At 37.9% G+C, this 13,666-nt stretch overlaps 1 protein-coding gene across 2 annotated transcripts in view; it reads right to left on the bottom strand.

Moving 5' to 3' along the window:
• Positions 1 to 13,666, bottom strand: part of epas1b (endothelial PAS domain protein 1b) — a 139,450-nt gene that overhangs the window by 49,692 nt on the left and 76,092 nt on the right. For both annotated transcript variants that reach the window (XM_087991276.1, XM_087991275.1), the window contains exon 3: positions 819 to 964. In XM_087991276.1, the coding sequence (XP_087847402.1) occupies positions 819 to 964 (146 nt within the window). The remainder of the gene's footprint in view (positions 1 to 818; positions 965 to 13,666) is intronic.

Genomic DNA, 13,666 nt, shown 5'->3' with positions numbered 1-13,666 from the left:
ATTTCAATTAATGAGGAATGGTCAAAAAAACGTTAGCCAATAATAACATCCTACAAATGAATTTTCAAAAAAAACTGAAAAATTGGGCTCAATATTTCCACTTGACAGAATCCAAATTAATCCCTTAATGTCATAACACCATGACGTGTTGGAACCTCTCACCAACTTGAATGTGATCACTTTGGCCTTATAGACATATAAAATGCATGTTTTACTGGTTGCTTCAAGGAAGATTCTGTCTTCATTCAAAGGGTTCTACAAATGCAAGAACACAATATTGCTTTGTATTTGGAAGGACCTGTAACCTGCAGGAAGTGTAACTTGGTCAGAATAAATGTACTATTTATTTACACATTTTTCTAACAAACCCTGACAGAATCAAAAATAACTGGTGAGCATGGTGAGGGGGGGTTAGAGAGAGTGTATTCACAAGGAGTTCCTCACTTAGCCCTAGAACTTCAAAGAAAAAGTCATGATAACCCCAGGAAAATGACATAAACCACCATGAAAGTAGACTCCCTCAATCTTTAACATGCAATATTATTCTATTTTGCTGCAGTTTTGTATCAGACTGACATTTGTGTATTGCTGATTATGTTTATTCCATTATCAGGACACTTACAAATGCAACGATACAGAACTATATACTTCAATGGAGTTACAGACATGCTAACTATGACACTAAATATGCTGACCTCCATTCTCCATCATTGAAGACTATGTATAACTTTCAAAGGGAAAGTACAAGACATAAATCCCAAATTCAATCGCTATTCTAAACGCATTGTGAAACTGGGTTTTGTTAGTTAGTAACTCACCTGTGTAAGACCCATGTACTTGCTAATATTTTCTGATAGGAAAATGATATCTCCATCCTGCGTGGCCATCATGATAAATCCTTCCAAAGCTTTAAGATACAAAGCATCCATTTGCTTTTCAGTTTCAGTTTCAGTCTCGGGCCCTCCTATAATACATAACAACACTCTGTATGTAAAACTACTGGAGCATTCGTTTCTGTATTTTATGCTCTTCAAGGCATGTAGCTGCAGTGGCAGTAAATGAAACATTTTATACGATTTGAAATTGATTTCAAAGATTAGAGAAATGATAACAATTTACCAATCACTACAGCAGAAATTGGATTCATTATATAAGTGCTGAAAATTGGTTTTACCCATCAGAAGTCAAGGGCTTTGCACCACAAATGCTTGAGATGTAATTCCATCTACATAGTATAGGCGTGATTTGCCCAGTGATTTGTAGGCTGCCTTGTTGGTCTAACATCATGATATGTATGAGCCTTTAGTGCCCATAGTGTGCAGGCATTTATTTCCTTATAGTGGAGGCTCTTTCTTCATATTTGGCCCTTGGCCAATGAATGCTGAAGACTGCAATTTCTGTTCACTATAACCTCGCTATGCAACATTTGCAATCAGCAGGCTGCTGCTCATCTCCACTTCGCTCATTGTTGCTTCTTCCAACAGGATGTTGAGGCTATCATCATTAAATAGAGTTGTTCCTGGGTTCCTGGCATTCTTTCTCATATACTGCTTGATGACAGCCAGCTGTCATCCGACAAAAACTATGGTGCCTTGCTTTAGGTGCAAAGTTCTTTAACAGTGACTGCATTGCATATTTACCAATGCAATTCCCCATTAAATAGCACTGATCCATGTTCTGTTGTATCGAGCAGTCACAGGAACACCATGCAGCTGAATCAAAGACTGCCAACGTACTAAAAGTGGTACAAAGAATGTTACTTAATTTTCCTTCCTGATTAGAGAATTGATCTTGTGTCTTGTATTTATCTATCATGCTGCATGCTTCAAATCAAATAAAACAAACTTAACAAAAGAAAGCAAAGTGAGCATTATGTGCTGAATTCTTCTGACAAGGAAATCAGATACTAACAAGTGAATAGATTACCTTCAGATGTCACATAAGTGGAATCGTTAATTTAACTAATGTAACCACTAGCCTGCAAAGTGCACACTGAATGCTAACTTTAAAAAGACATTCAAAATTATACACAGTTCAGTGCTGACAGTTAGACATCACATCCAAGCTCCATGTCTTAAATACTTTGGGAGCAACGGCATGGGACATACACAAATTCCCGCCTGTAACACCAAGATAACAGTAAATGCTTCTTACTTGAAGTGGTTTCCTATTACATTTGAAGAGTAGCTTAAAAGTATGAGAATCTTGACCTCACAAATTGTTTCAGTAATTCATTTTCTCTTCAAATTGGCAGCTTATGACATAGCAGGAGATCTTCACGTTGAACTTGATCCAACAGATGTATTTTAACATGTAAATGACTAACAGATGTATTTTAACACAGTCAATATCTCAATTTTTACGGGCACAAACAATCTAAACATTGATCTAAATTCAATGTCTTAGTAAGTAAATGGATCATGCTTATTTTGAGTTCTGCCATCAAAGTTGCATCCTTTACTGATCTTCACAACAACGTAGTGTGACATTATACAAAATTCAGCTGAAAACAGATTATCTGGTCATTATCACATCAATGGTTTATGCACAGATTAGTCATCATATTTCCTGCATTACAAACAATGACCAAACTTCAGAGGTAAATGGATCTTAAGTACGTTGGGCCAACCTGCAGTTGTTCAAAGTTGTATATATTATGTGTGACTTCTTCCATATCATCTAAGTGTATGGGTTCTGTAGGGGCCTTGTGGTCTGGCTTGTGCGAGGATAACTACTTTCTCACCGAATGAGAGTCTTGTTGAGTAAACAAAACATTGCTTATTGCATCTCTGTAACTAAATACAATTTATAAGAGTAGGCTCCACATAGTAAAAAGGTTGTTGGGAGGATCTAGCCCTCAGTCTATCTCCTCAGAGATCCTACTTTACTCCCATCAAATCCTCACATCTCCATAGTGGACGGTACTTATTGTAATGCACTCCTAATCTTTTCTGACCATTTCAACAACTCCACACAACCTATTTTTCTGATAACCATTATTGTTACATTGATAACCATTACAGTTACAAGGGTTAATACTTGATTGAGTGCAACGAGCACCGTTCAGAACCAGAGACACAAGTTAAAAATGAGGGGATACCTCTCAAGTCTCAGAAAATTGTGAACATTTAGAATTCTCTATCACCAGATGGTTGGGGAAGCTCAAAATCTAAAGGCAGATGTTGATAGATTTCTGATGACTGGGATTATGGAGGTGGGTTGGGTAAAAGGCATTGAAGTGTTCAGTCAGCCATGCTCAATGAGCTGAATGGCCTACCCCCACTCTTATGTTCCGAAGAATTTTGGCTGTTAAATCTCTGTTCAATCCAGAGTCCTTAAAATGGTATTGACAGAAGACAATCAGTTGGTCTAGAATAGTCTGGTTCCAAGACAAGCTGAAGGTATCCTGCTTCTCAATAGTCGAAGTCTTTCTGACCCTTTGACTGTGCATAAGTTGTCTTTGTTTTGAATTCCAAGAGTGAGATGTGAAGATTCAGTACAGATTCAGTGTATTTTAGAGAATGCTTTTGGAAGTTGTAATGAATTGTGATGAGAATGAAAGATTACAGTGATGCATTGTTTTTAAAAGCGCATCCTTTCCCACCCAATGCTACCTTTTTAACAGGAATATTAAAAATAGCAAACAAAAATATAAATATATTTACAGAAACAACTCTACAATTTTAAAGGAAATTGGGGATATTGGTACACACCTTCTTTTATGAATTACTTAGTAGTTTGACACAGATCATCTCTAGTTCAAACTAGCTTGCTGACGTTTGCTGGAAAAACATTTGTCAGAAGAATATTCCATTGAAAAATGATTTCCTTACTATCTTAAATGTAATTTCTTTAACTTCAGTCTAACACTGACTTGCTTTTTAAAAAAATGATTAAAAGTAACTCCATTTTCTAGATTGATTCAGCCACCTGATGCCAAAGATCCAAAATTTCATCCAAATTGTAAGATAAAGGGTTGCTCAATAGTGTCATTTGCGTCACTCCAATAAAAGATTTAAACCTTTTGTTTTCCATCAATATTCTCTTTTTTTCCCCTCCTGAATGACTCAACTTCCTCTGCCTGCTCATATCCCAAAGCAAGGGTATTCTTACCATGAGCATGAACATACTATAGACTGACATTACAATGTTTTCACACATCCATGTCTTTATTTAGCTTTAACTCCATCCTTTTTTAAATATTTTGTTTCATTTACAAGGTTTAGTGGATCTGGTATGCACTGAAAATTAATTCCAACTTAGGAAAAATGTGCAGCTACATTCCCTACAGTATGAAAACAAGCCCTTCAGCCCAACAAGTCGACACCACCCCTCCAAAAAGTAACCCATCCCCCATCCTATATTTACCCTTGACTAAGGCACCTAACACTATGGGCAATTTAGCATGACCAAGTCACCTGACCAGCACATCTTTGGATTGTGGGAGGAAACCAGAGGAAACCCATACAGACACAGGGAGAACTTGCAAACTCCACACAGACAGTCACCCTAGGTGGGAATCGAATTGCTGTGATATAGCAGTGCGAGCCACCATGCGACCCCAGTTGATTCAATTAGTACAAAGTATCTCATTTGGGCTGCAAAGGAACCTTGAGTGGGAGGGGAAAGATCCAGTTGTTGTGATCCACATACATACCAGTGATATTGGTAGAAATAGGAAAGAAGTTCTGCTGAGGGAATATGAGCAGCTAGGGCCTAAATTAGAAAGAAGAACCAAACATATCATAATGTCTGGATTACTACAAGAAAATTGGCAAAGGGTCAATAGTTAGTACTGCTGCCTCACAGTGCCAGGAGCTCAAGTTCGATTCCACCTGCACGTGACTGTCTATGTGGAGATTGCACTTTCCCCGTGTCTGTGGGGGTTTCTTCCGGGTGCTCCAGTTTCCTCCCACAGGATTGGAAAGCCTTTAAAAGCCAGCGGAGGATAACTAAAAAGGCAATGAGGGGGAGAAGATGAAATATGAGAGTAATATAAAAGAAGGCTGCAAGAGTTTTTTTTAAGATATCTAAAAGTTAAGACAGAGGCAAGAGTGGACATTGGACCACTAGAACATGAGACTGGAGAAGTAGTAAAAGAGAACAAAGAAATGGCAAAGGAACTGAACAGGTACTTTTAATCAGTTTTCACAGTGAAAGACACCAGCAGCATACCAGAACTTCAAGAGAGTTGGGGGACAGCGGTAAGTGTAGTGGGCATCATTAAGAAGATGGTGCTGCAGAAGCTGAAAATCTGAAGGTGCATAAATCACCCGGACCAGCTGGACTACAGCCCAGAGTTCTGAAGGAGATAGCCAAGGAGATTGCAGAGGCTTTGATGGTGATCACTGAGAGATCATTGGAGTTGGGAAGGTCCCAGAGCACTGGGAAATGATAACATAATACCCCTGTTTAAGAAGGGAGGGAGGCAAAAGGGAGGGACATTATAGATCGGTTAGGCTGTCTTCGGTCATTGCTAAGATTTTAGAGTCAATTATTAAGGATGAGATTGTACATGGAAGTACATGGTAAAGTAGGTTGGATCAACACAGTTTCATCAAGGGGAGGTCATGTCTGACACATCTGTTAGAATTCTTTGATGTGGTAACGAGCAAGTTAGATAAAGGAGAGCCAGTGGACGTGATGTATTCAATTTTCCAGAAGGTTTTTGACAATGTGCCACACCAGAAGGCTGGTAAATATAAGAACCCATGATGTTAGGGGCAAGGTACTGGCATGGATTGAGGATTGGTTGAGTGGCCAAACCCAGAGAGTAGGGATAGAATCTTTTTTAGATGGCAGCCCGTGACTAGAAAGATTTTGCAGGGGTCCATGTTGGGACCATAACTATTCACGTTACACGTCAAAAATTAAGGAGCTGAGGGCTGTTGCTAAGTTTGTCGATGATCCAAAGAAAGGTGAAGAGGCGATAGTGTTGTGGAAGCAGGGAGGCTGCAGAAGGACTTGGACAGGCAAGGAGAGTGGAAAAAGAAGTGACAGATAAAATACAATGTGGGAAAATGTGAGGTTATGCATTTTGGTAGGAAGAACGGAGGTGTAGATTATTTTCTAAATGGGGCAAGGCTTCAGGAATCTGCAACACAAAGAGAGTTAGGAGTCCTAGTTCACAATCGTCTTCAGGTTAATTTGCAGCTTCATTTGCCATTTAGGAGGTCAAGTGCAATGTTAGCATTCTTTTCAAGAGGGCTAGAATACAAGAGCAAAGACATACTGCTGAGGCTAGATAAGCCTCTGGTCAGAATGCATTTGGAATATTGTGAGCGGTTTTGGGTCCCATATCTAAGGAAGAAGGTGCTGGCCTTGGAGGAGGGCCAGAGGAGAGTTACAAGAATGATCCCAGGATGCAGAGCTTATCATATGAGGGGCAACTGAGGACTCTGAGTCTGTACTCAGTGAAGTTTAGAAGGATGAGGTGGGTTCTGACTGAAACTTTACAGAATACTGAGAAGCCTGGATAGAGTGAATGTGGAGAAGATGTTTCCACTAGAAGGAGAGAGTAGGATCCAAGGGGAGAGCTTCAGGGTGAAGGGATAATCCTTTAGAACTGAAAGGAGGAGGAATTTCTTCAGCCAGACGGTAGTGAATCTATGGAGCTCATTGCCACAGAGGGCTGCGGAGGCCAAGCCATTGTGTTTATTTAAGAGAGATAGATCGTTAAGAGGATCAAAGGTTATGCGGAGAAGGCAGGAGAATGGGGTTGAGAAACATATCTGCCATGATCAAACAGTGGAGCAGACTCAAGGGGCTGATTGGCCTGATTCTGCCATAATATCCTATGGTCTTGTGATCACAAGTTAATTCAATTTAAATTTCATCAGACAAAATTTTTTTTTATTCAAATATAAGTAAATTTGAAAAATATTAGGTTGGAAATTCTAAAAAGCAATAAAAACAGCTTCCAAGCAACATGCTTGTTTATTTCTTGTAAAAGGAATTTGCTAGCTATTTTAGACTAAATTAAAGTAATGCTTGACTACCTTTGAAAATCTGATGACATTTTTAGGAGAATTAGCATTATCTATGAGTGGGTCGGAAGAAGGAAAATAACTAGTGTAATGTAAGGGAGTTTTAAAGAACTTTAAGAAACTGTTGCCTCTAATGCCTATTTCACTTAAAATGTGGCAACATTGTATACAGTACTGTATTTTTCTATTTTACACAGAAATGATGTTTGTCAAGTCTCCTGTTCTGTTATTCAAACTCTCCTCTGACCTCACTTTAGGGGAATTTTTTTGTGGGTCCTGGACTAACTTCATAACAAAAAGCAAGCTTTGTGACTTTGAATCTGTGTGAAGCTGCTGGACCTGAGTGAGATGTTACAGGCTGGAAATGTACCGCAAACGGTAATACAATCTGGAGTTCAAGATGTGTAGCACAAAAACAATGATACAATATAATAATAATCCTCAGAATTATTACAACTTGAGTTGCAAGCAATGTGCCTTTTATTGAATTTATTTCTTTTATTAATTCTACTGGATTATTTTCCTGAATCTGCTTAATCTTTTACACGCAGTAAATTCTGTAAATTTTGACTTTGTGTCAAATAATTCTATAAAATCATTTTGGGCAGTCGATTATCCTATTTAATGGAGCAAAGGAAATGTGCTCCACGGAGAACGCTTTCGGTAGTTTGTTAGGGGAAATAAATGTCTTTTGGTCTTCAAGGTGCATTGAAACTTTCATTCAGTTACGTATAATTACCTTCCTTTAAAAATAGCAGCTATAAACAAACTTTGATTAATTGTCTACACAGGATGTACATGGTACAGAGATTTTAGGGAATTTTTCTATGGATGTTCCCCTCCTCCTCCACCAGTTTCCTTTTATGTCAAACTGAGACACAATACGTTGTATAACAATTACTTATTATTAATACATCCTTCTTTGGGATACGTGATAATCTAAACACATTAAAGTTTTAAACTAAACTTTTTTATTATGCAGTTTACAGTCATAATGGTCTTTTATTAAAAATTAATTCTCAGGATGTGGGCACTGTTGACAAAGCCTGTTATCCATTGCCTAAAATGATTCTCCTTGAACACTGCAATACATAGAGTGAAGCTAATCCTAAAGTGTTGTTATTCCCAAGAGTTCCAGGATTTGATCGAGCGACACTGAAGAAATGGTGGCCATTGCAGTCATTAATCAATGTAACTGGGAGAGAGCGAGTTGTAAAGTAGGTTGTTCTCTTTGCTCTTCTCAAACTGCATGCCGCTTGGCCAAGCTGGTAATCCTGTCTTTCAGGACTCAGTCAACTCAGTCAGAAGCAAGTGGTGTTGAAGACTGAAGATGTCCACTGACATCCTCAATGCTTCCTTCAAGTTGTGTTCAATATGGAGCATTGACTCTGCACTTGAAAAATTATGCTAAGTGGTAATCGGCTGGAGCTTTGTTTGCACATATTTGATCTGATGCCTTGTGGTTTTATAGAGTCAATGCTGTAAACTCCCAGACACAGTCCTCTTGACTGTCATGCTTTCTCTGATAGGTTGTTCTGCCATTAGCAAAGGAGATACTCAGGGATGGTATGGGAGTTTTTAATTTTGTTTTTTTTATGGAGGTGTGGAATAACTGGATAGGCTAAATTTACTGTTCATCCTTAATTACCTTCGAGAAGGTGGTGGGCTGCCTATTTGACCTGCAGTCCATTGGGATAGAAGATGGAGTAGGTACACCTACAGTGTCATTAGGAAGGGAGTTCCAGGATTTTGACCCAGTGAAAGATTGACAATGTAATTCCGAGCCAGGATATAATCATCCAGCCAAGTGGAGAATATTCCATCTAATGCCTAACTTGTGCCTTGTAGATAGTGGACATTCTTGGAGAGTCAGGATTTGAGATACGTGTCACTTGCCAAGAATTCCTAGCTCCTGATGTGCACTTGCAGCCATAATATTTATATTGTTAATCCACTTCAGATAGCAAGAATTTTAGGGATGGCAATGCCATTGAATGGCAAGGAAAGATTGTTAGTTTCTGTCTCATTGGAGAGGATCATTGACTGTCACTTAGGTAGCAAGTAATATTTGTGCCACATATCATTCCGAACGTGAATATTGCCTTGCTCTTTCTGAGAAAAAGTATGGATTGTGTTCAGTACCTGAGGAGTCACAAATGGTGCCAAACACTGCGCAATCATTCCCATTCATTTCCACTCCTAACCTTATGTTGGAGGAATGGTCATTGACAAAACTGCTAAAGATGGTTGGGCCTAGGATACTACCCGAAGGCACTCCTGAGAAATGCTCCAGAACTGATATGACTGATATTCAACAACCACAACTATCTTCTGACATGCTGGCATGAATGCAACCAATAAAGAGTCTTTTCCTCTTGATCCCCATTGACTCCAATTTTCTGTCACATGCTGCCTTGATGACAAGGACAGTGAATCTTACCTCACCTTTTGAATTTAGCTCTTTTATTCGCGTTTGGACCAATGCTGTACAGAGGTCAGGAGCTGAATTTTTCTGGAACCCAAATGAGTATTAGTGAATGTGTTTGTGATGTTGTAAGTGCTGCTTGATAGCATAGTAAATGATACTTTCCATGGCTTTGCTGATAATCAAGAGCTAATTATTCAGGTTATAATTGGCTGGGTTGCATTTGTCCTGTGTTGTCTGGGATGGTGGATGGAAGTGACTCTGTGAGCAACCCTATATGTTGGACTGTTACTTGACTAGTCTGTGATACAGTTTGATGCAAGTTCCCACATGTTAGTGAGGCTTGCAAGGCCATGTATATCTTTGCTGTGTCTGATGCCAAGGTTGTTGCTGGGAGATTTGTCTGGTTTTATTCATATTGTTTCTGTAGGAGTTTAACACAGTTGAGTGACTTTCAGAGTATGGTTAAGCATAACTAGCTTACTGTGGGTTTAGTGTCACATAGGAGTCAGACCACGTCAGGATGATTAGATAAGGTGGCTGGCAGATTTCTTTCCCCTGCAGGACATCAGTGAAACAAAAAGATTTTACTACAAGCCAATAATTTTGCAGAAATTTTACTAAGACTACTTCTCTTTAATTAATTAACTCAAGTTTACATTTCCCAGCAGCTTTGATGGGAATTTTATTAATACTTTTGAAAATTAGTCTCAAACCTGTAGATTATTCATCCAGTAAAAATCCTCTTTGTTGCTATACCTTTTATGTTGCTGAACATCATACAATCAGGTTAAACAGCTCCACACCAGCGCTGTAATGGTGAAAAGTCATTGATGAAAAGGCTAAATTGTTATTTTGTCAAAAGACAAGGATCTATGTAAAGTGTGCAAATCAAGATAAAAGAAGAACAACAGGCATTCAATTCAAAAATTTAGAAATAATGTCATTTCTGTTTCATCAGCTCTTATTTTTCTCTCACAATGTATCATTTTGAATTTCAATTCTGACCACGTGCTAGGTGGCTGAAGATGCTGTTTTGAATTGGATTTCATGAAATACATAAGACATGAACAGGGTCTTTATCTTCGGCTGTGTTTTTGCTGAGCTTCTGGTTTGTGATTGGAAACTGCAAGAACTGGTTCACATTTAGCAACATAATTTTTGCTGTTGATCACTGTAAATTTGCACTCTGGCTAGCACAGGAGAGCACTATACGCATTTGGGCTGAGGTATGTACGGAGATTTCTCAGCTTAGCAAGTAAATTTTAAATGTCTTGAAGGCATGAGAGATCACGTATCTTTTTAAAAAAATAGGAATCTTCACTTCATTTTACAAAGCTTTCAGAAGAGTAAAGTATTACACTCCATTTCTTTGGGAGTAACACATAAATGGTATCAGCACACGCAAATTCCCCACCATCATTCTGATTGCACTGGAGTTGGACTAAAACTTGGACAAAAAGGGAAAGAGAAAGAATAGTGGGAAATGTCAAGAAAGAATAAAAAAGGACAATTATAAACATTTTATATATTTCAAAGTTGATTTGAAGTACTTTAGCAGTATCTCTAGTGTTAGAGCTGTTGCATTCTCATTATTGTATTTATATTGGGAAATATACAGGAAAGGAAAAATCGACAAAATGCAGAAAACATATGTTCTATGGAGGGAAGGTCTAAGCATAACACAAACAATAGATTTCATGAATGTCCCACACCCTACAACCATGCTAATTATGCCATTATATTCCCTTACAGTACCAGAAATAAAAAGTCTTCTATTTATGTTTTTCCCTTGTATTTACTAGGACAGATGCAAAAATGACAAATTGCAAAGGAAGCAACAGTTTCATGAGAAAAGGGTTCTGATTAGTTAACAACCTGCCTCTAATTGGTTGAGGCAGCGCCAACAACAGGGAACTATTGCCTCCCATGTTTTGCTTAAATTTAAAAAGATGCTATACCTGGATGTGTTCTTTTTGCCTGCAGAAATCCCTGTATATGTAGGTTCTAGCAAACCTAAGTGTTGTGAGCCTGACTGAAAATTTTAAATTGTTTGTTAATGTTACATTTGCACACTCAGGATAATTCCCCAAGTGCTGCCAGGACTCTAGTCTCTTTTTCAGCTATATTCCTTATATGCCTAAATGACTAAATGTTGATCTCAAAGATTTTTACATCATATGCTCAACATATCTACCACTGTGTACCCAGTTCCAAGGTGTATCTGCTGTGAGCCATGAGCTCACTATGTTCTTCGTATTTCTGTGCCCTCCCATTCTGATCTGATCTACATTGATCCTGCATTTATATTTCCAGGCAATTTTGCCTCTATACGTTTTGTTTACTTTGCAGGAGAAAACACATAGGAATAACACAGTCAATGAATGTCTTCATTAAAATCAGAAACAGGAAGAAACATGATCCCATAGTGGAGAAAACCTACATTCTCTCTCACCATCATCCCAAATCTTCAACCAGTGGGCAGGACATCTACATGGGAGCCCAACATTTCAAATTGTGTCATAAGAATACTGTGAAAAAAGTGACAGTTTGCTGAATTTTTCCAGTGTGAATATTTTTACTATTTTCTGTGCTCTAAATTATACCATATGAAGCACCTTTTTGAATTGTTCAGGACCAAAGAGTCAAAGAATCCCATTTGAATAAAAGGGAGCTCTCTACAACTTCAGACAATAATCATTTTACATTAAGTATCTCCTACTTTGCACTGATTACTGCAGACCTCATCCACGTCCAAGCCAAATCAGCAGGGTGCTATTTTTAATTCTGTTTACATCAAGTTCAAGATAAAAATAGATTGGTTTGGAAATGGACCAGCAAGACTCAAAATGAAAGCCAGGTACTGAAGGTTTAATGAGTTTGGTGGCTACCATCACAAAATCCATTTTCTTTAGTTAAGTGATATTCCAGGCACAAACGAAGCAACATTTCACAAGTGAGATTATTTTGGAACAGAAGATATCTTTTTTAAAAAAGGCTTTAACTGCTTTTAATCCAGTGGCCAATACAGTGATATCTAGAGAGAAGGGATTATCCCTGAAAATCCCCACATGATAATGACCCTATCTAACAGATTAGGACAGTTGTGATGCCGAACCAGAGGGTTTCCATGTACAGCGGGAGAGAAAAACTAGAGGAGCAGTCACCTCAAGCTGTTCTTACACATCTAATAGCAGCTATTTCCAAAGGTGTGGTGACAGCTTGATTGTCTGGAAAATAATTTGTAGAATATGGAGATCCAGAAAGTCAGTGGAATAAATAAAAACAAAAAGAAAATCAATCTTTTGTACCAACATAATTCCTTTCTCATTTCAATCTCACATGACAACTTTTATGCTTGCATTTACTAATATTCCAGATTTAATTGTCATTTGCCAGTCCATTGTTTGTAGAAGGAAAGGTATTTCAGTAAAAGAACAAAACTCCCAAACAAAGTGGTTCTGCTGGATGGTCAAATGAATTTGATTATGTTTGCAAAGTTGTTTTTTTCATTGTACCTGTGTATTCAAGCAGCATTATGCTGTGCACATATTTGACTTGGGCAGTGATGTTCTGTTCTATCTCACTGTGAGAAAACAAATGTTGACAGGAATAGAGTGTACAAACTTGCAAACACAAACATTCCTTTCTCTTTATTTTTGCCATTTTTTAAAAACAAGTTGAACTATTGACATCAGTTTGACATCAACCAAGAAGAGAATTTGAACAATTTACAATGTTACTGCATTACTCCATATGGCAATGCATGAGTATATTATCAGAAAGATGTACCACTCTTTTTGTAATAATTTAATATATCTGAATATTTGAGAATGAATTCAGTACTTTATTGTGTTTTTTTTTAAATCTTCAAAGCTTTAAAAATAGTTTGAAATAAATGTCATGAACACCTGAAGAAGTCAATGTGGCAGAAAAGTATTCATTTTTTCAAAGCTTTTTGTCTTGTACTCATCAAGACAATTTACAGGAAATATTAATGTAAAGGCTGTTTTTTATTCTGTAGGAGTAGGGGATGTTAATTGTTGCTGCAGGGACTCAGACTAACAGAGGCATGCCATTGAGAACATATGGTTAGATGATGACTTCATTAACTACAATGCTTTGCTTCATTTCAAATAGACAGGTTGTCTGATTAGTCAAGGCATTGGTCTGACAAACGAAATTCAGAATATTGAGTTTTGACTCAAATAGCTGACTGCTATTCTCTAGTTCATTTCTCTGACCAATGCCTTGA

This window comes from Chiloscyllium plagiosum, unplaced genomic scaffold (genome assembly GCF_037043375.1).
Source record: "Chiloscyllium plagiosum isolate Xiang-an unplaced genomic scaffold, Cpla_swu_hap1 HiC_scaffold_10, whole genome shotgun sequence".
Taxonomy (NCBI): Eukaryota; Metazoa; Chordata; class Chondrichthyes; order Orectolobiformes; family Hemiscylliidae; genus Chiloscyllium; species Chiloscyllium plagiosum.
Note: the sequence above shows the minus strand (reverse complement) of the source record. Positions and strands in the feature narration are given on the sequence as shown.